Source organism: Sturnira hondurensis, unplaced genomic scaffold (genome assembly GCF_014824575.4).
Source record: "Sturnira hondurensis isolate 20B ecotype Veracruz unplaced genomic scaffold, ASM1482457v3 Scaffold0024385, whole genome shotgun sequence".
Taxonomy (NCBI): domain Eukaryota; kingdom Metazoa; phylum Chordata; class Mammalia; order Chiroptera; family Phyllostomidae; genus Sturnira; species Sturnira hondurensis.
Genome location: NW_028097016.1, coordinates 485571 through 507990, shown reverse-complemented (window position 1 = coordinate 507990; position 22420 = coordinate 485571). Strand labels below are relative to the sequence as shown.

Genomic DNA, 22420 nt, shown 5'->3' with positions numbered 1-22420 from the left:
GTCTCTTTGGCTCCCCCAGCTCAGTGGCTTCTCCAGGGCAGGGACTAGATGTGACCCGTCCCTGAGCACACTCAGCACCAGGTGGGCACAGGGTAGGAGCTCCCTGGGGGTCAGGTGGAAGGGGAAAAGGCAGAATAACTGCTGAGTGATCTGACTGGGTCTGTCCCCTTGTCCCCACAGCTCTCCCAGTGAAGTGACATCACCAAGTCCCTGACAGGACACCTCTGGGAGCCCAGCTCACAGCCACTGGTGCCTTCTTCCAGGTAAAGAAAAAAGAAAAGGAGGAGTCAGGGAGAAAGAAGTTAGAGACATGCGATACAGAGCAGCCCACTGGGTTCAAAAACAATTATCTACCTCTCACCTAGGGGCAGCACCCTGCAGTTTACAGAAAACAGCAGGAAGAATGGGGGCTATTGTCCTACTTTACAGGCAAGAAAAATCTGAAGCTCAGAGCAGAGTTGTCTCTTGCTTACTCCAGTGCTCCTCTACTTACCTAAGCCCCTTACGTGTATTAGCTCATTTAATCTTCACAGCAGCCCACAGTGCCACTAGTGGTACTATTATTATTCCCACCTTATAAATAAAGAGACTGAGGTATAGAGGCATTAAGGAATTTGCTCAGTTAGTAAGTGATAGGACTGGGTTTCAAACCCAGGCAGGCTGGCTCTCAGCACACATTCCCAACCCCTGTGATCTGCTTCTTGGGAGTCATGTACTAAAATAAGCTACCTTGCCCTCCAATTTGGGTGGGTTTCATGGGCTCTCATTTCAGGGGAGGCTTGTGTTTTGAGGAATGATGCTTCAGCCAAAGGAATCCATAGCAGCTAAGGAACTGGAGGCCTTAAACGATGGGATTGGCATGAACCTCGAGAGCGCGCTGGCCACCCACTCCTGGGACTTTCTTCCTCAGCATCCAAGCAAGGCTGGTTTTCTTTGGTTACCAAAGGGAAACATGGAAATCGGAAAGAGGTAGAAAGTTTGGGCCCCAGGTTCTCAGACTTGCCTGGAAGTAGAGGGCGGCTCCTCTTCACGGGACGCCTTGAGGAAGAGAGATGCACACGACAGCGAGGAAATCAGTGTCCTGACTCCGAGGCTGTCTTACACCAGACCAGGAACAGAAAAGTGTGTGAGCAGATAGTGGAGGTTTAAGAAAAAACTGTGGCAGCCCTGGCTGTGTAGCGTAGTTGGTTAGAACATCATCCCGATATAGCAAGTTTGCAGGTTCGATACCCAGTGAGGGCATATACAGGATTCAACCAGTGAATGCATAAACAGGTAGAACAAGTTGATGTTCCTCTCTTTCCCTCCCTCCCTTCTTTTCTCACTAATCAATACGTTTTTTAAATAGCTTAAAAATATAAAAATTGTGGGAGGAAATGTTCAATTGAGACTTATTTCAGTAACTTCATTTTGCAGTAAATAGGGAAAGGCTAATTATTACTCAGAGGCAGAATCAGCACCGGGCTCAGAAGGGCTCTGCCGTTTGGTGGTGTAAGGGACTCTGATCGGCTCTTTCTTTCCTTCCTTTGCACATTTAACCCGCTTTTCTGAGTGACAAATAAACGGGCGCCTCCTTGGTGCTGGCACAGTGCAGGGACACAGGTCCCCAGCACAGTGACCTCTCTGGCAGGGAAGGGGCCTGGAGTATCTCGTGTCCCCATCTCCCGGTTCAGGGCCACAGACACTGTGGCTCTTCAAAAATGCTTGGCTGAGTGGATCAGAAGTCTCCGTCTGGAGAAGCTTTCAGCCTGGTGGGCAGGGCAGCTGCGGAAGCAGATAATTACTGTGCACAGAGGCCTGTGATCATGTCTCGAGAGCTCCGCCAGACATGTGAGCACGAAGGGAGGAGGCAGCGGGCTTCCGTGGCGGGTGAGGTGGGGAGGCGTCAGACTGTGCTTTGCACAGGGTCTGTTTGTTAGGATGGATGGGATGGGGATCGGGGTGGTGGGGAGGCTTTCCTGGCAGGGGGCCCAGCGTGAGCAAGGGCTGAGCAGTGGGAAGGTGGGCAGTGTGCTGTGCCCGGAACGCTGCAGTGTGAGGAGGGGAAGGGGGCGGTGAGGCAGGTCAGGTAGGTGTGAGTGGAAGGAAGAAAGAGAAAGACTCCTTAAATGGTATGCCTTGCTTTCCTTCCCTCCCCAGGGCCGGTTTGGGAAGCCTGTTTGTATAATAACCCTACTATTTTACATAAATAAATAAAGTAAATCATTGCTCTCCATTCCCTCAGGGGGCAAAAACTAGTCAGAGACAAGTTTGCTCAGTGCAAGTCTCTGCCAGACACGGCCTCCACCTTCTCCAGCTCTCACTGGGCGGCCTCCCTGCCCTGGGGAGATCCCTGGGATCCTGGGAGGAGCAAAGTCTTCCCTTTCTCCAGGCCCCGTCTGGCACTTGAGGCCCAACCTGAGGCCCTGGGGATGTTTGCTCACTCTGCTTCCTCCGGGAAGAACCAGCTGTTTTGGGGGGGCGAGTGGGGAGAGGGTAGGGTTGGGTGGGAGCAGGCCAATCCTCTCAGGAGGCCTCCCCTCCAGGCCTGCCTTGAGGAGAAACCACTCCGCCCTCTGGGGAGCAGGCAGGCCTGGGCAGGCCGCTCTGCTGGGCAGCCCCTGCTAGGAGGTGCGCTGGGGATTTCTGCGTGCAGAGCGCGGCTGCACAGAGTGGCTGCGGGTCTTTCCTGGGGCTGACGTTCCATGGTTTTGATAATCTGAAATCCAGGGATAGTTTTGTGGATTGCTCCAGGGCTCCATGATTATATGAGTCTTAGGTGAGGTGATTCCAAGACTCTGATTTAGAGTTTGCAGCTAGAGATTTTGAGTCTGAGGTGCTCAGCTTCGCTCTCCGGCACTCGGTGACTACTCATAGCCCTGACTTGGGAAAGAGAGGTCCTGTCTGTGCCAGGAGAACCCAAGCCTCTGGGCAGGTTCCTGAACCTGGCTCCCGTCCAGCCTGTAGCCTGAAACTCTCCCAAACCTGCGTCCCTAAAATGTGGGTCTGGTACTTACCTGCAGAGTTGGCGAGATGCTTCAGTGAAAAGGCGTGTGGGGAGGCTCCGGAAACAGTGAAGCACTGGGCACACACGTGGTTGTGACCGTAGCCGCTGCCGCCGTGAAGAGGCTGTTCCCCTAGAAGGAAGGTCTGTGGCTGAGTCTCTGTGAATCTTTCTTGGCTCCCGGTAGCGCCTGGCACACAGTGGAGGCTTCTTAAACATTTTTGAATGAGCTCGAGGGCCTTGGAAGTGGGACAGATGGTACCAGAGGCCACAGCTCCCAGGAACAAGCAGGGAGCACTCCACATGGGAGGACAGCCAGGAGGGGCAGGAGAACTTGAGAACCATGACTGGGGCCTGCCCACGCCGCCCTCGATGGCCTCAGCCTTGGCCTGCCCCCCCAGGGAGAGCACTCAGGTCTCTCGGGACAGAAGTGTTGTGTAAACAGGAGGCTCTGGGACCTCCCTGGAAAGAGGTTAATAATGACCCTAATTATGGCATGATTGATTCTGTGAGGGCTCCTGCTGAGCCCTAGCCAGGCCACTGAGCAGCTCCAATGCTGTGTGTGACAAAGGGGGGGGGGGTACTGGCCCACCTTCTCTCTTTGCCTCCCAGGCCTCCCTCCCGGCCCCTCCTCTCCCAGCCTCTTCCCCACTGGCAGCTGCCTCAGTGACAGACTTCCATCCCCTGCATCTGTGTACCTTCCCTGTCGTTCCCTTCTCTGAAGCCCAGAGAAGAGGAGTGACATGCTCAGGGTCATAGTGTGGAGGCGGCAACCCAGATCTCCAAGTCCAAGCCATCTGAGGAGGCCCACACAACCAGAAATGCTCTAAATCTGTGCCTCTCCTCAACAGCTAAGTGCAGAAGGCTGTGCTGGATGCTGGAGGAGAGGGGCCTGGGCCTGGGCCTGGCTGGTCCTACATTTCTCCAGGCCTTTCAAGCCTTGAAAATGGGAAGTCCCAGAATGAGCCCTGTCACCCCACCTCCAGCCCCGGTGTTTGGGATTTGTCTTGTTGTTTTGGGTTTAGCAGTTAGTTGGGGGAGACGCCCAGAAAGGGAGCTGCTTGGAGGCTGCACTGCTGCCCCTGAGCCCGCAGAGGGCTGGAGGATTCTGTTGGCAGCACACCCCTCCCCGACCAGATGGAACCCACGTGGGGCTTAACTTCATCTTGGAGCCTGGGGCAGTCTTAGCCCTGGTCACGGCTCCCTGCCACCAGGCTCCCCTGTGCTGCTCCTTCACCCGGAGTCTCCTCTTGTCCTCTTTGTGCTCCAAACCTCCCTGAGTGCTAAGTGCTGCTCGGGCGTTGCTGTCTCTGGGAAGCCACTGTGCAGTGACCAGTGCTGGGACCCGAGGACGCACAGGAGCTCTGGGTCCCCAAGACCCTGACGCACGCAAGCAGAGAGGGTTTCTGAGAGGAGAGGCCCCCTGAGCTGAGATGAGGAGGAGTTTGCCAGCCCTAAGGAAGGGCAGAGGGGCCCGAGCTAGGGCGGCTTCACAGGCACACCAGCACTTGGGGATGGGGCGAGAAAGAGCCCAGGGAAGCCCTGGTCTCGCTCCAAGGCCACGTGGGGACTTGAGCATGATGGGGAGGAGTCACTGTGGCCTTTTACACCCTGAGTTTTAGTCCGAGTCAGGTTTGGGATCATCACTGTGAGTTGTCCAGGCCGTGACTCCCTGTGCCTTGGTCCCTGTCAGAGATGGTGGAGGCAGCTGGGCAGGGGCAGCTGCAGGACGTCACAGGCCTTCCTATAGCTTTCACCCTCACTGTGACTGTTCAGTCACTGTGACTGTTAAGTCAGTGGCAGGCTCAGGGCTCCCAGCCACTAGCCCTGGGACTGTAGGGGCTCTTCCCCTCCGACCAGGAGAGGACTATGGGGTTCTCCTTCCCTCCCCCCTGAGCTGCCCCATCTCTGCTTTTCTCCCAGGGGTAGGGACAGAGCAGATGGTTAATGGGTTTTAGAAGTTGAGTGCCCAACAGGCCCTTGGAGACCATCCAGTGGTGTTCAAACCCTCCCGAGATACAGACGAGAAAGCCAGGGCCAGAGGCTCAGAGAGGTCGCCCAACCTGCCAGTGGCTGAGCTCAGCTTCAGCCTGTCAGCCCTGGGGCAGGGCTTGGTGGAGGCCCCAGTAAGGGCAGCCATGGCCAAGGGGGAGGGGAGTGATTCCATCCCCGAGGTGTGCTTTGCCTCCTTCCCCAGGGTCCTGGCAGGTTGCAGGAGAAGGCCAGGTCTCTGCCGACTCCAGCTCGGTGCCCTTGTGGTGGTGGAGGGGTTCCCCTTTCCTCCCCTGGGTTCTTGGCCGTACTCTGTGCTCCTGCTCCCGCAGTGCCAACCAAAATGTTGAGCTTGGCCCTTTGAGGGCAACTTGCAATGACACAGACGCTGCGATTGGCATAGATGTGGAGGGCGGCAGAAACGTGGGCAGACACTCCCTCTGGAGCTGGTGCCATGGAAAGACTGGGCCATGGAGTTGGCAGCCCTGGATTCAAATCCTTCTGTCCTGATTAGCTGTTTGGCCTTGGGCGAATCACTTAGTGTCTTGGGTCTGCTTATCTGTCAGTGGATTGTTATAGATATCTAAATTAAATACATACATTCAGTTCATAGGCTTTTTTTTAAGACTAGTTTTGGGTTGACAGAAGTTCAGAGGCCCTGCGTGCTCTCCATCCCAAACCTCAGAATCCCCCCTATTATTAACATTTTGCATTGGGCTGGTATGTTTGTTACAACTGAGGGGCCGACACAGCTACAGTGTTATTAACCAAAGCCCATGGTTTGCATTAGGGTTCACTCTTTGTGCTCTACATTCTATAGGGTTTGATAAATGTACAATGACAAGGGTGCATCACTACAGTGTCACAGAGAATAGTTTCCCTGTCCTCAAAATCCCCTGTGCCCCCCACCCCAGTCCCTGGCAACCACTGATCTTTTTAATGCTGCTACGGTTTTGCCTTTTGCAGAATGTCATGTAGTTGAATCATACCGTCTGTAGCCTTTTCAGATTGGCTCCTATCACTTAGTGTCATGCTTTTAAAGTCACTTCATGTCTTTTTGTGGCTTGGTAGTACATTTCTTTTTATTGCTGAGTAATGTCCCATTATCTGGGTGGGCCACAGTTTCTTCGTCCATTCGCCTGGGCCCATGTCTCTGATCTGCAACAGAAGCCTGTCGCCTCTACCTGGAAGGCTGTCTCGGTGGGGGGGGGGGGGGGGGCAACACAGGTGCAGTGCCCAGCGCGGCCCAGCAAGCCCCATACCACCTTCTGTAACTTGCTTCTTTCGCTCAGTACACTGTTTTCCAGTTTCTCTCCTGTTGCGGCACAGATGAGTGTTTCGTTCCTTTTTATTGCAGCCTGGGGTTCTTTTATTTGTTATTTCATCTAGTTCCCATTTCTCACATGGGTAAAATAAGCTCAGAGAGAGCTACTGTCTTGTCTGAAGTCACACAACAAGTCAGTCGAAGGTGACTAGGCTGGAACCTGGGCACTGACACCTGGCCTGAGAGTCTTTCCACTCTCAGGAAAGAGAGGGGGCTTGGGGCCAGAGGCAGCGGTGAGGGCCTGGTTGTCTGGGGGTCATGGGAGGGAGGAGCAGGAGAGAAGAGGGTTGGGTGCCTTCCCAGGACACCAGGGTGGGGGAGGACCCTGTAGCTTTGCAGTAGGCCCTCACTACATCTCAGGCCTGGGCTCCAGGAAGGCCCTTTCCTGTGCAAACAGGAGTGCAGGGCAGGGACCACAAATCCAGACAGACAATGGGACTTTGGGCTGAGGGGCCCTCGAACATCAGGATCGGAGGTTGGGGCTTCCTCCTGTCCCAGAGCCAGTAGGGGTTCCAGAAGGTGGGGTTCTTGAGAACTTGGCTGATACCCTGGGAGGTGACTTGGAGAAATCGACTGATCCTAAGTAATGCCATTGCCCTGGCAGGAAGGGGGGGGGAAGGGAGCAGGGAGAGTATGGTCTCTGGGAGCTCGTCCAAATGCCCAGGGTCTGAGCAGCATGTCCTGGTAGAACTCCCAGGTCTCCCCAGCTGTACAGTCCAGGAAGCCCCAGGGCCTCATCCTCTTGCTGCCCTGTGCTGGCCCCTGGGGATGTAGGAATAACTCAGACCATCCCCTGTGGGAGATGGACACGCCCACGCTACTCACACAGGGTGCTCAGGAAGGACTAGGGATGCCCAGGGGTCCCCGAGGAGTGCTCTGACTGAACCTGGGGCTCAGGGCAGGCTCCCTGGTGGAGGCAACACCTGAGCTGAGATTCGAAGGGTCAGGGGTGTTAATCAGAAGGAGGGATGGCAAGTCCTAGTGGTGAGGCTAGAGGAGCTAGAGGGGCCAGACCCTGGCCATGTGCCTGTTAAAAAGCTTGCGCTGGCTGCAGGACAGAGCTCAGGTTGGTGGGCATGACCCCCTACCCCCAGGGCAGTCGTCAAGGGAACAGTGAAAAAGGGCTTTGAGGGCTGCAAGAGGCAGGTTAGGGTGGTGAGGAGGAAGTCAGTGTGGTGGTGCCAGGTCTGCAGGACCTGGGTGACACCCCCAGAGACAGCCAGGAGCCTGCTGTCTTGATGGAGAGGCAGAGATTGGGTGGCCTGGCTGCACCCGGTAACTAAAGCCATGAGAGTGGACGAGATGACCCCAGGAGAATATCAAAAGGAGAGACGGAGGTTTGCCTCCCACAGATACCCCTGACCTTATGAACAGTGTGAAAATTTACCTTGGGAGAGGCAGTTCTAAGAGCCAAAATCAGCTGAGTGCTGGGCTGGGGCCCAGGGCAGGCAGTTCTACTTCCCTCTTTGCCAGATTTGAAATGGAGTTTCCATTCCCAGGGATTGTATTGCTCAGTCACGGTGGTGGGTGAGCGGGGAAGGGCAGAGGACACGTGGGAACCAGTCTCAGGATTGGGGGTCCTGGGAAAGGAATGGGAGGGCAGGGGAACCTGGGCGTGGGCTTCTGCTTATAGAGCGCCCACCTGGACCACTTCAGTCACTGCAGCCACGCCGCCCTCCTGGTGCCCCTCCCCCATAATCTGGTCTCCCACAGAAGTCAAGGCAAAGGCTGTTATCCCATTTTACTGGGATAACAAGCAAGCAAGGCTCAGGGAAGAGCCCTGAGAGGCCTCAGCCACAGAGCAAGATAGAGGCTGACACAGGATAAATCCAGGCCTCTTTCTATGTATCAGTTGCCCCTTCCCTTCCTGGGGAGGTGGGGGTGGATGTGATGATTTACCTGGCAGCAGAAGCCCTAATCTGGGTGCACAGGGTGAGAGCTGGCTGAATACAGCTGAGAGCATCCCCCCATCTACTCCCCAGGCCTCCCCATCCCATGGGAGCCAAGCCAATTGCAACAGCATCCGCATCCCTTACTGCCCCCCAAGCCCTGGGCCAGGCTTGACTCAGAGGTTCCCCGGCAGCTGCACCATATTCCACATGGCTCCCTAGGGAAACACAGGCACAGAGACTGCAGCAGGCAGTTCCCAGCAATTAGGGTATGCTGGGTCAGTCGATTTTTCCAGCAAGCCCCTAATGCATCTCTCTCCTCAGACTGGGGCTGTGATCTCTGCTGAGGTGAGCACTGGGAGGTGATGAGGGTGGGGGGAGGCGGAGGCCCTGCATGGGGCCCAGAGACAGAAGTAGTGGGTGGGCCTGGAGCCCCAGCTGCCCCTGTGGTGCAGCTCCTGGGCATTTAGAAGGAGATGTCTCAAGAGCTCATCTCATGCCTCAGCTCACCACTGCCTCCAGGAAGCCTGCCCTGACCTCTCTGCCCCTGTTAAGTGCCCCCGCAGCCTCCCTTTACTAGCTCCACCATGCACTGCACTTAGGAGCCGTTGTAGCCCAGTGGTTGCAGGGGCCAGCGAACTCTCCCTCTAAAGGGGCAGTGAGTACTGTAGGCCTCGTGGGCCCTCTGGGTTCTGTCGTAGCTGTGGTGCAGGAACGGATGAGCTCAGCTGTATCTGTGAAGCTTTGCTTATGGACCCACTGACGTCTGACCCTCATATAATTTTCATGTGTTGCAAGTGTGTTCTTGTTTTAACTTTTCCCCATTCTTAGCCTGTGGGCTATACCGAAATAGGCAGCTGGCCAGATACGGCCCCTGAGTTAAACCCGTTTGCCAACCCAGGGTTCAAGCAAGGCCGCTGGAGCCAGATTGCCTGGCTCTGCTGGGTTGCCCACCGCAAATGGCCCAGCCTCTCTGTGCTTCAAACTTCTCGTCTGTGAAAGGGGGCAGTGACAATGATGCGTATAGCCTGGGAAATGGTGCAGCCACTACGGGAGACGGCTTTTGGCAGTTCTTCAAAGTGCCAAACTGTATGACCCAGCGGTTCCATTCCAAAGTGCGGACCCACGAGGAATGAACACAGATATTCACACAGAAACGTGTTCACAGCAGTGTTACTCACAATAGCCAGAAAAGGGTAGCAACCCAAATGCCCATCAGCTGGTGAGTAGGGAAAATGGTCGGTCTGCACCACTGAATAATGTCAGCTCTGAAAGAGAATGTGGCGCTGATTTATGCTGCAAGGTAGGTGAACCTTGAAGACATTACGTAAAATAAAGAGCCAGTCACGAAAGGCCATACCTTGTATGATTCCTCTTTTATGACATGTCCAGACTAGGCACATAAACCAAGACATAAAGTAGGTTGGTTAGTGGTGGTCGGGGCCTGAGGGGTGGGAATGGGGGCGACAGGGCGTGGAGGAGACTTCGGCCAAGACTGGAGCTTTCCTTGGGCTGATGAAAATGCTTTGGAATTAGAAAATGGGGGTGTTTGCATAGCTTGGTGACTGTCCTAAAAACTGAATATGCCAAATACTGAATTGTACACTTTAAAAGGGTGAATTTTATGGTGTGCAAATTGTATCTCAATAAAAAAATAATGCTAACACTTGACCCACAGGCTGTTGTCAGGGTGAGTGTGTGCACAGCGAGGGCCTGCGTGCCCCTCACCGTCCTGGGAGGGCCCCGAAGGGGTCCCTGTGCCTGCCTGTTCACACTGTCTCCAGGGCCTAGAACAGGGTCTGGGACAGAGCAGGTAGCTTCAAATTCTGGAGATCCACAGACCAGGAGTCGAGTCCTGACTCCTCGGGTAAATCATTTTGCTGCTCTGAGCTGCAGGCTCCTCATCTGTGAAAGGGGACAGTAGTAACAGTGGTGCTCGGGACCAGGTGCGGCCTGACATGAGGGTGGGCGAGGTGCCCAAGCCAATGGCCACCGGCCAAATGCAGCCACCTCAGAGCCCTAGCAGGTGTCTCCAGGGCCCCAAGCAGTGCTGGGTTTGTTGCTCCTGGAGGCTCAACTCAACCCGCAAGACACCTCCCATTGCTCAACCGACCTGCCCCGGCCCCACTGGGCTGGGCTCCCTGAGCCTGAAGGAGTGAACACGTCCGGGCACCAGAGCACAGTCCCAGGTTGCCAGCACCCAGCTGGCGACCAGCACTGCCTGTCTCTCTCCAGCCTCAGTGTGTTCATCTGTCCAATGAGCTTGGGGTACTGCACCTGCCCCCTTGTGACAGTGCAGTGGAACAGTGGGTATAAAGTATCCACACAGTACCTGGAATATTTTAAGTGCTCAATACTTGTCAGCTTTTATGAGAATTTATTTTAACATATTTATTTGGGAAGCTCAGTGTGCTAGGCACTATTCTAATTACTGGGGATATGGCAGAGGAGAAAACAGACAAAATCCTTGCCTCTGTGAAACTGACATCACAGCAGGATATGCAGACAAGAAACAAAATAAGTAAAGTATGTTTGGGAACGCGATCGAGAAAATAAAGCTGAGAATGGCTGAGAGAGGATGGGAAGCAGTTGCAGTTTTGCGGAAGGTGACCTGGGGGAGTGCTAAGGGGGAGCCTTCCACGCAGAGGAAGAAGCAGCAGTAATACTGGGCAAGGGTGGCTGGGGGAAAGGGGGTGAGGGTGTGGATGAGATCAGGGGCGGGTGGCATCCTGGGAGACCTGAAGGGATGGGCCTCTGACCCCAGGTGGGCCTGGGTCCTCTGCAGGGGTTTGTGCAGAGGCTGGCCCACCCTGACCTAGGCTGCAAAGACTTTGGCCGTGTCTGGGGCCCACCCCGCACCATCCCCTGCCTCATAGCCCTGTGCTTTCTCCCACAGGACCAGCCTTGGGCCCCCATGGGCTCCTGAGGGCCGGGCACCAGGGCTGCGGGCACGAGCATGGTGAGACACCAGCCCCTACAGTACTATGAGCCCCAGCTGTGCCTCTCCTGCCTCACAGGCATCTATGGCTGCCGCTGGAAACGCTACCAGCGCTCCCACGATGACACCACTCCGGTAAGCCACAGTGGGGCCTGGTCACGGGGGGCCAGGGGGCCCCAGTGCCTGGGGGAGGGGCGTCGGCTCTGTCATTCTGCTCTGTGGCTCTGGACAGTCAGTGCCCCCCCATTCTGGGTTTCAGTCCTCCCTCTGTGACACGGGCCCATGGTCATTCTTGAAGCTGCCTGACCAGGTGGGTGAGACCATTCTGTTGTGGATGTAGCCAGTTGCTAACTCTGCTCTGATAGCGTGGGGGCTGGGTTGCCCGTGAGGCTAGGCAGGGAGGGGCGCTCTGGGAGGGGCACTCTAAGAGGAAGTGGTCACCCCAAGGTGAACGGAAGTTCTCAGCTTCCTGGCAGATCGGGATGGGCAGGTGAGCAGGGAGGGTGGCTGGAGGAGGGTGAGGAGGTGGGCCAGGCCCTCCAGAGCCTGGGAGCTGGCAGGCCTATGGCCTGGCACCAGGGCCCGGTCACCTGAGCCAGAGCTGGCAGCCGGTGCTCAGCTGGGTAAAGAAAGCCTCCTTCAGTGTCAGCGGCCCAGGCCAAGCTTCAAGTGGCGCTTTGTCCCTGGGCATCATGAGCCGGCAAATCTAGTTTCTTTTCTGAAGGAACCCAATTCCTTTAAGAAGGAATGGAGAGAGAGATAAATGGTGTTTATCTAAAAGCTTTGCTGCCTGAAAAATAACTTTCCTCTTCCTTCCTTGTCTGAATAAAGAAGCCAGCCTCCAAATTCAGCTAGCCCCCAAACAGGCAGGAGTGGCTGAGGGTAGGGGTGGCTGCTAAGGTCAGAGGGCAGGCGGCACGGGGCCGCCTGGACAGGGAGGCTGGGGAAGCCTGTCCCCTGTCTGATCTCCTCCTCTGCCTGTGATTGTGAGGGAAAGAGTGCTGGAGTAAAGAGGAGCCCAGGTACCTGGCCTCATTCCTCGCCACGTCCGCACTCCCAGCACAGAGGAGGCCCCATGCCAGACTTAGGCCAGGGAGAGGAAGGGGCCTGTCTGCCCCAGGCCCGGCCTGCTGGAGACAGCCTTTCCATCTTATGTGGACGTAGGGTCCCCCACCGCAGTGCGGTCTGTGCTGTTGGGGTCAGGCAGGCCTCACGATCAAAACCAAGCCTCTTCTAGTGGTACTGTTGACCTACGAAGGGTCCAGACCTGTAGAGGATTGTAACACGATTTTAATGGAGCCACACTGATGACAGTGCTGGGAAGCGAGATCTCAGATACTCTGGAGAATGGCATTTTGCAGTTTCTTTTGTGCATTTGAGATTAAGGAGGAGAGATTCCAGAAAGGTGGGAAAAAGCTGGGCGGGGCACCGATACGGGATAGTTAACAAGGTTAGGGGCTCTCTGGAGGTCAGCTGTGCTCCCCAGGGGTCTGACAAAGAGGCATTGCAAAGGTGTGTTAACAGAGCCACACAGAAACAGTGGGCAGGGCTTGCTTAGGGCAAAGATAAGCTTTAGTTACGGCGGCGGCGGGGGGGTGGGGGGGGGGTGGGAGGGGGGGGGTGCGGACTACTCACCAAGTCCTGCCCAGATAGGAATTCACGATCAGATCACCCTTGAGGTTACTTTCGGTTAGATTTATCACAGTGCCCCTTTTTTTGTCCACGGTATGTACTTGACTTTGAGCTTTCTCACCCGTGAGATAGCACACATGCATCTCACGGAGCTGGGGGACAGGTGGCTTGTGACAGCGACAGGAAGCAACCAGCAGTGCTAGCTGTGATTAGACATTGAGACCAGTCACTCCTGAGTTACATGCCTTGGTTCTCCATCTCTGAAGTGCAAGCAGGGCTGGGTTAAGACTTTAGAATTCCTTGGCCACTCTGCTTTGCTCCAAGCTCCATTCCCCATTCTCCCCAGAGACTGGGGCCAGGCAGCAGGGCATCCCTGTGTCAGCAACGGCAGGCAGTGGGGCAGCAGGCAGCCTGCACACGTGTGTCTCACACCCGGCTCGGGCTGAGCATTGACACCCACCCCTGAGCCAGGGGTCATGGCCACCATTTTACATTGGGAAACAGAAGCTGGTTGTCTGTGACTGGGCCCGGGTCACACAGCCTGCAAAGGGTAGAGCTCAGGACTGGCCCCAGGCAGGGTAGTTCCAAAAGCTCTTGGTCACAGTTGGGAGAAAGCTGAAGCTGAAGAAGAGAACAGGTGAGCTTCCAAGCCAGAAGTTCCTTGGCTACTGGAGTCGCCCCTTGAGGAAGGTGTATTTCCCAGGGCACTCAGCCTTCGGTAGGCCCCAGGTCCAGCCAGCCAGTCATCAACTGTGGAGTCAGGAAGTGATGGGTCCTGGCCGTGGCCAGCACAGGGCCCAGAGGGGAGGAAGTGGTGGGCTGAGGCCGGTTCTGAGCTAACTGGGAGCCTGTGCTATGCAGCCTCTGCGCTTGCTAAGGTCTGGGTACCAGGTAGGGGGCAAAAGCAGGAAGGACCTCAGGAGGTCACAAGCCAGCCTTGCTGGGAATGGGGACAGGGCTTTGCAGCAGCTCTGAGGGGAGGGCTTCTGCAGAAACGGCTGGGCTCACCTCAGCTGACCCTGAGACTCCCAGCTGACGAGGAGCATCCTCCCCCTTCCCTGTCACTCACTCCCCACCTGCTTCCCCTCCCACTTCCTGGGCTCCAGCCTCAGCATATTCGCCCTTTTTCTCTCTCTCCTCTCTTTTTTCTCTCCCTAGTCCCTCGGAGACAGCTGGGTGAGGACAGTGACGGGGTGCTGGGCTCTCTGGCCTGACACAGTGAAGGGAACAGCCATCTGGTGTCTCAGAGCCAGGGCTGGTGCAGAGAAGGTGCCCTGTACATTGTGCCCGACAAATTGAGGCCCCCCAGTGAGCTCTGGGAGCAGGTGGGTAGGGAAAGGAGAGCCGCTGGGGGTGGAGAGGCCTCACTTGGTAAAGGGATGGGGTCCAACTTCGGGCCTGTGCCTCTCTTCACCCCTCCTCCTCCTCCTTTGGGGACCCCCTGCACTGGCCCTGCCCAGGTACTACCACCCCTGAGGTCCTTTTAGGGAGCCCCCCACTCAGCATCTCCCAACTGAGAGAAGCCTGGGGTCAAGTTCTCCTGTGAAGCTGGCCTCTCTGGGCCTCCTCATCTGTGCAGTGAGATGACAGAGGACTGTGAGTCACAGAAGCGTTTCACTCTCAGCAGGCTGAGAGATGACATGCGAGAGCAACGGTTCACATTTATAGAGTGCCTGTTGTATTCTGGGAGCACAAGGCTAACACGTGTTGCCCTGTTAACTGATACAGCACCCCCATGGGCACGTTTCTTTGTTATGCCCCCTGCATGGAGAGAGAATTCAAGGCTCAGAGCCATGTCACACCTGGAGTAGGGACAGATTTGCAGCAAGAGCCTCAGGAAGAGGGAGGCTGTCGGGGAGGACTCGTGTATTTTGAGTCTGAGTATCTGTGTCATGAGAGCTTGCAAGATGAAGAATAAAGAAAGGGCAGGGAGGACTTGGGAAGCCATCTGATGGAGGAGAAAGAGCACTGGACCAGGCATGCTTTGGACAAGATGGGGAGTGTCTCTGGGCGAACTAGGGACGCTAGGTGTTTCTCGGGCTGGGATCTGGCCCTGCAACCCTGGGTGGGTCCTGGGGATGGTGAAGGGCAGAGGGGCAGGGAGCTTGAGAAGGAGCCCCCCTGCCGTCTGTCTGAGCTGCCTCCTTCTTTCCTGCTCCAAGTCTTTGCTCACATAGTCCCCTCCCCTGAGGACCCACATTTGTCAAATAAGGAAACAGGAAACTGAGGACTGGAGAGGTGAAATGACCTGTTCTGCTGTCCGCAGCCCGGGAGTGGAGGAGCTGGAGGCTGGCGGGGGGGGGGTGGGGTGGGGTGCTGGCTCACTTGGCATCTGGGAAGGGGAAGCAACGCTTTTTATAACTGGGGATAATTAATTGGTTGTCGTCCGTGACTCATTACTCTCGTGCTGCCAATTAAGGCAGAAGGACAGAAGACAGTCCTCAGGCCAGCCCCACCCCGGGCCCCCTGAGGACCGTGCTGCTGTGGGAGGCAGTGCAGTGTCAGAACCAGCTTCTCTGTAGCAAGAGAGATATAGGTCAGATGCCTGGAGGAACTTTCCAGACCATCATTCTGGAGGAGACAGTGACGGTTGCTTCTCTTGCACATCAATAGTGAGCTTGCCTTTAAAAGGCTGTTTCGAGCTTGTTTGAACCCCTCCATCTTCCGGATGGAGCTCCACGAAGAGTAAGTGATGTATTCAAGCCGAAGGGTTGAAGGCACAGCCTGCACTGCCCCTGCCGGCCCCCAGTCCTGCGTCCTCTCCCCAGTTCCACACCAGTCTTGTCTGGGAGGCACTGGTTACTTAGTCAGTCAACAAGCCTTTCATGATACTTGCTGTGGGCCCAGAGGTCACAGGTGTATCAGACCTGGCCCCCCTTCCTTGAGGGGCTCCTAGGCAGGCAGGGCAGCAAACAAGAAGTGACACACCCAGACCACCTAGGTGATCACTGCTGAGACCAGGGCACCCCAGGCAGGGAAGCTTGCCCAAGCTGCTGTCTGTACCCTCATGCCCGAGTGGGGAAGTGCTCCGGGCAGGGGGCTGTGTGTGCAGTGGCCTGTGCTTGGGAACTGAAAGCAGTGGGGCCTGGTGTGGCTCCAGGGGGAGGAGGGGAGGGAGCTGCCTGAGGCTGTGCTGGGGAGCCTACTAGCTCTGGGCAGTGCGAGCCCAGTTGGCCTCCAGCTGTGCGAGGACCACTGTGGTTCAATCACGGAGAACAGGTGCCGAGGGGCCTCGGTGGGGTGGGGAGGGCAGAGAGCCAGGTGAGAAAGGCTGAGGTCTCAACCTGGGCCAGGGAGATGCCGGGAGGTAGCTCAGGGAGGGATTCCAGAGACACCTAGAAAGCACAGTCACCAGACCAGCTGTGGAAGAGTCGGTTGTGAGTCTCTGATGGCACCTCCCAACATCCTGTGGTTTCCAGCCTGGCTAGATGCAGCGACTGTGCTGTGCCCAGGGGTAAGCGACAGGGAGAGTGGCCCCAGTGGAGTCCAGGAGTAGTGCAGTGGGGGTGGGTGGAACACAGACAAAATAAAACTCCCCGCCCCCAATTGCCTGCCTCCTAGGATGGGGGCAGGAAGACACTTGCTGTGGGGAAATCCACCGGCAACCCCCTCACCCCCACCACACACACACATGCACGCTCACGCCACTGCAGCCGTCCCAGCATCCCTCACCGTTTCTCAGCACCCTGCTTGGAGTTCTCTTCATCTCGGCCTCTCAAGGCCGGCTCACTGAAAATGTCAGGGACTAAGTAGTCCCCACTTCCTCAACCAAAAATGAGTCAGACCTTCCCCCCTGGGCTCTCGCAGCACCTCCAGCCTGGGCTGCCGTGTGGGTTGTGACTTTCTGGGTCTCTAGCTAGATTCTGAGTGGTTTTTATAAAATTTATTTTATTTATTGATTTTAGAAAGGGAGAAGGGAGATAGAGACATTTATTTGTTGTTCTACCCATTTATACACTCACTGGTGTCTTCTTATATGTGCCCTGACCGGGAATTGAACTTGCAGCCTAGGCGCATCGTGATGATGCACCACCAACGGCTACCCAGCCAGGGCTAGACTCTGAGTGTTTTGAGGAAAGGGCCTGGCTCGGAGGAGGGGCTGGGCAAAGACTGGAGGGATGACTGAGCCCTGAGATGAGGAGTGCGTGAGGAAGCCAGTTAGGGAATGCAGTGTGCTGCCACCCTGCCACCCTGCCGTCGGGTGAACTGTGTGAAGAGGCAAGACACCACAGAGCTCACGGGTGTGGGGCGGACTGGAGGGTGCAGGGGTATGCCGCATTTCCCTGCCCCTGGCTGGGCTGGTGGGGAAGGGTGACTCCACTGTGGGGCCTCCCAGGCCACTGAGGTTGGGCTCTGCCTTGTGCGGGATGATTCCAAGCTGGCTCCCCACCTCCCTGTTCTAGCAACACCATGTGGACCTATGACAGGGACAGATGTGCAGCAGGGAAATGTGAATCTCCCTTGGGAATCAAGGTGGGCTCCCTGGATGAAGCAGCCTTTGGGACAAGATATGATTGGAGCCAACCAGAAGCACCTGGGTGGGCATTCCTGGCCAAGGGAACTGCACGCAATCTGAACTCCACCTGCCTCCTCCAGTGACTTAGTGAGTGACCNTAGCAACACCATGTGGACCTATGACAGGGACAGATGTGCAGCAGGGAAATGTGAATCTCCCTTGGGAATCAAGGTGGGCTCCCTGGATGAGCAGCCTTTGGGACAAGATATGATTGGAGCCAACCAGAAGCACCTGGGTGGGCATTCCTGGCCAAGGGAACTGCACGCAATCTGAACTCCACCTGCCTCCTCCAGTGACTTAGTGAGTGACCTTAGTCAAGGCCAGATCCTCTCTGGGCCTCGGCTTGCTTGTGGGTTGGATGCAGATACAAATCCATGCCCTGCAGGTCAAATCAGATAAGGGTCACCAAAGTGCCTCCCGTCCTGCGCCGGAGAGACCACCGCTCCAACCCTGGGGAGACGGGTCCTACCTGTACACCCGCAGGAGGGTGGCTGTTCCCGTCTTCCGTGCTTTGGGGAAAAGGGGCACAGCGGGTCAGAGAGGAGCCCTCTGCGCTTCAGTTTTACCACTTCTAAAACAGGGAAGACAAGACCTCATTTTATCCTTTAAACCGTACAGGGCGGCTAAGAGGATAAGAACAAGGGAGATAATATTATTGTGCCCGAGAGGGAGAGGACAGGCTGGCAGAGCCCTGGGCTGTGGCAGCACTGAGAGCTGAGAATTTATCTCCCCAATAAAGCCACGCTGTTTCTGGCCTTCGGGGAACCCCTACGCCCTACCTAGCTCTCCCCTGAACGTGGCCGAGGATGCCTGGCGTGCCCTTGGGGGGCGGCTAAGCCTCATTCATGGCACTCATAACCACTCTGAGTGGCTACCTAGGGCATGTGGGCGGGGCAGGATGGCGATGGGGGATCAGCAGGGGTTGCAGCCACCACTGCCCTGTGCCAGGACCCTCTGAGGGGCTCCCAGATAATCCCCCCAAGGGCCCCCACCTCTTCTGCTCAGATCTCTTGGGCTGATGCAACCCACCAGATGGGCGGGAGAACCTGGGTGCTCCAGACTGGGCCTGGTTCCATGTTCCTACCTAATGAGCTGCCCTGAGTGCCCCCAGCAGGAGAAGGGCAGACAGAGGCCTAATTGCCTTGTTCTCTAGAGCCCAGAAAAATAAATCCAGCCTCTTAGGCTGTCAGGAACTGGCTGGGGGTGGAGATTCTAACCCCTTCCCGCTAGGCCCTAATGCTGTCAAACCTCCCTGGGCTGCCCCTCCCCCAAATCTCCTGTGTCAGGGCCAGAATAATCCTGCCAGGGCCTCCCCATCTCTCTCTTCCAGGAGCTCCCTGCACCCTTCCCAGCTGACATTTCCTAGGCTTTTACCCCCATGTGCATCAGTTCCCCCATTTATAGCTTGGTCAGGGTGAAACAGGCTGTGAATGGAGGAACTGGGTACCCCAAATCTGGCCTATAGGTGGGCAGACTGGATGGGCAGGCGCCCCTCCATCTCTCTCTCCAGAGTGGTGCTGTGTGGTGCTGAGGACACAGCTGGCCTCGAACCTCAAAGCAGAGCCAGGACCACAAGGGTGGCCCAGGGGCCAGAGGCCCGCTGTGCTGAAGGAGCCGAGACAGGCAGAACCAGCATGCGGGGAGGGTGGCCTCAGGACAGACGAGACAACCCAGGAGCATCCGCCACAACTGAGCGCCAGCCATGTGCTGAGTGAACCCGGGAGTCAGTGCCAACATCACGAATGGGATGGGACAGCCGGAGCATCCGTTTGCTGGGAGTAAAATTAGATCCCTGCCTCTTACCTCGAACCAAAATAAATCCCAGATGGGTTCCAATGTATTTTTGTTCTGTTTAGGAAGCACACATTTGTCGAGAAAATTCGAACAACTTGGAAAGATGTAAAGTAAAAGAAATTCTAGTCTAACTGCTTTAGCAATAAGGCTTTCAAGCCTCTCTCCATGCACATAGATACCCCGTATGGAGCTACAGATGGACGGGTATGGAGAGATGGGTTACATATTTCTTTCTATTTTTTGAAAGATTTTATTTATTTATTCTTAGAAAGGAAGAGGGGAAGAAAGAGAGGTAGAGAAACGTAGTGTGGTTGCCTCTCACAACCCCGCTCCTGGGGACCTGGCCTGCAACCCTAGGCATGTGCCCTGACTGGGAATCGAACCAGTGACCCTTTGCTTCATAGACTGGCACTCAATCCACTGAGCCAGAGCAGCCAAGGCTGGGTTACAGATTTCAATGTAAACAATGGAGCCAGGAAATTACCAGTGTGAGGTATAGGTTATATATATAATCTTGGGCCACCTTCCTTAAATAGGATACCAAGGGCAAAACCTATAAAGGAAAAGAGATAGATTTGACTGCCTAAAAACTTAAATTTTTATCCAAAAAGTTTAATAACAAAATTAAAGTCAAATGATAGAATAAAAATATATGCTATATATGAAGGTTAATACTCTTTCTTACATGGAGCAAGCTTTTATGAGCCAATAAGGAAAGAGGCCTCTTCCTTGTAAACAAAACCTGCCAGGTTCCGTGCTTTGGCACCTTCCACGCCCTCCCTCTGATGAACCAGGGCTCCCTAACTTTGTCATCCTAGAAAGCCCATTTCTTCCAGCCTTGCTGTGGGCGGCTCCTCTCGGAAGCCTGCCAGCCCTTCCCTCCTCCCACGACTGGCAGTGTGCTCCGAGGTAGCCCTGATTCCCCCCTATTCCCCGTACACTCTCCTGGGGCTGGGGTTGCCGGTTGGTCCGCCCGTCACCTGCGTGCGCTGCCCCAGTGCAGTCCAGGCCTGATGGGTGTTCCGGTGTCGACGACGGCGGGGGGGGGGGGNGGGGGGGGGGGGAGGGTGCTGAGGACGTGGGAGGGAGGTGCTAGAATTCAGTTTGGCCGAGGGCGTGAGGTAGGGGTCTGGCATTTTTTACCAAACAGATGTCCAGATGTTCCAGCAGCATCTGTTGGCTTCCCTGTCGTTTCTGTGGCCGTTTCCCCTACTGTCCACGCTTCCTGGCCATTTCTCTGCTCTGAGTCTCAGTTTTTTCATTTCTTAATTGGACCTTTAGAGGACAAGGCGAGATGATGTCTGAAATCTTTTCGAAGTGTGAAATTCCAGGGGTCCTGACCTGCCACTGCCTGTGACTTACCGGGTGACCTCGGGCAAGGCCCCGCCTCCTAAGTCTATTTCCTCAATCAGACAAGGAAAATTACATGCCTTGCGCTTTGTTGGTTTGGGACAGTTGGGACTTGGGGCAGCTATACCTGGGTGTGAATTCTGGCTCCACCATTATGTTTGTCCTTTATGATTTTGGGCAAGTCGCCCCAACCCCTGCCGAGCCCTGGTTTCTTCCACCTCTCCTGCCCGAGTTGCAGGCCTTGGAGAGGATGAGATGAGATGGACAAGCAGAGAGCCCTTAGGAGTCCGCCCCCACCCTCAGCTCTATGGAGAGCTCACACAGGGCTGTGTCCTCCGTAGTCAGTGATGCAGGGCCACGGGACAGGATGGGGAAGCTGCCCCACCAGGGTCTTCTCCCTCCACCGGTGCCAGCTCCCAGGGCTGCAGCCTGCAGAGCCGGACCGGCCCTCCGTGTCCACCGATCACGGCACCCACCCTGGGCTGGGGGTGGACAATCGACTGGCTATTCTCAGCAGCCAGAGAAGTTTGGTGTAGAGCAGGGGGTAGGGAAGACTTGATCACTGTCTTCACATAATTAAAGGGTTGTCAGACGTGAAATGGTAATTACAGGAACGATCCTGGATTTGGCGACTTACAGCTTACATCTGTAATCTTGTTTGGGCCTGGCAGCCCTCCCGCAAGGTAGGGGTGACGTCATCCCATGAACAGAGGAAGCTGAGGCTTCACACCCTGAGCGATTGGCCCATGGCCACATGGCTAGTAAATAGAAGGACTGACTCTTAACTGTATTCCCTCAGGCCCTGGTCATTTGACCCCAGTGTTTCTAGCCCTTTGTGGGGACTTGTTCTGTGTGGTAGCAGAGAACCAGCTGCAGGCAGATTCAGCTGTGTCTCGGGGAGGGACAGAAGGAAGGGAAGTAATCCCTCCTTCCCTGTAGTCACCAGACACTCTGCAGGTCCTGCTGGTCTGTACACATGCCAGCCCTGCTGTCCCATTTCACAGAGCAGGAAGCCGGGCACTCAGACAAGATAAACACATGTTTCCTCCAAGGGCACATGTTTGGGAGGGAGCTGGTCTGGGCTACAAACCCAGGGTTGTTGGACCCCCAAACGCAGCTGCCCGTATCTGGGTACAGTCCTAGAAGGAAGAACTTTTGGTCCAGAGGGCTGACCAGGCAGCAACCAGAGGGAGCATGCCCATGCCTGGAGCCACGAGGGCAGAAACAGGGCGAGCTCCTGTCCTGGATGCTGCAGAGGAGGTCTCTGCTCAGGGGACAGGGAACTGGACAGGGAACAGGAGCCCAGCAAGACGGCTTTTCTTTGTGACTCTGTGGGTCTGACGTCTGCGATGGCGCTCAGGCCAGGGAGGTGGCTCCTGCTCAAGTGCTGTCCTGACACGAAGCCCAGCTCCAGGGGCGTTGCTCCAAGCCCTGCAGTGCCCCCAGTCATGGGAGCCATGTCTGTGTGCACCCTGGCCTGAGGTCATGGTCTGGGGCACAGCAGCAGCAGGTCCTGGGCTCGTACTTCCTGTGTAGGGCCAGGGTTTGTGGCTTCAGCCATGCTCTGTGATTACATGAGCCCCTCTGCTAATAAGCTCTTGTCACTGTTTCCTCTCTGCATTCAGAAGGTTTGGGGGTGGGTCAGAGATGAAGAGGGGTGAGGAGAAGATGTGATAGTCATCATGAGACAGGAAGGAGGGGTGGGGCCTGGGGGAAGTTGGCACACTGGTGCCCTGAAAGGATGGAGGGTCTCATTTTCCTGGAGGGTGGAGACAAGAAAGGAGGGATGAGGCTGGGGGCGTGGGGCTGAATGCCCGAGCCTCTGGGAGGCTGTCAGAGCCAGAACCCCTTCCCCAGCTGCTCTCAGCCTCCTCCGGGTACCTGCTGCACCTGCCAGCTCTGGACGGCCTGACCTCCGCCCTGCTCCCAGGTAGCTAAGGCTCTAACAAGAAGGAGCTGGGGTCACAGGAGCTCCTTCCCTTGGTTCCATGGGGCCCCCAGG

At 55.9% G+C, this 22420-nt stretch overlaps 1 protein-coding gene across 5 annotated transcripts in view; it reads left to right on the top strand.

Moving 5' to 3' along the window:
* The window catches only part of GDPD5 (glycerophosphodiester phosphodiesterase domain containing 5), an 87413-nt gene that overhangs the window by 35424 nt on the left and 29569 nt on the right, over positions 1 to 22420 (top strand). For 3 of the 5 annotated variants that reach the window (XM_037038382.1, XM_037038378.1, XM_037038379.1), the window contains 2 exons: positions 181 to 263; positions 11085 to 11261. In XM_037038382.1, the coding sequence (XP_036894277.1) occupies positions 11145 to 11261 (117 nt within the window). In that variant the 5' untranslated portion in view covers positions 181 to 263; positions 11085 to 11144. Of the gene's footprint in view, positions 1 to 59; positions 82 to 180; positions 264 to 11084; positions 11262 to 22420 lie in introns of those variants that run through there. The other 2 variants (XM_037038380.1, XM_037038381.1) reach the window with 2 other exon arrangements.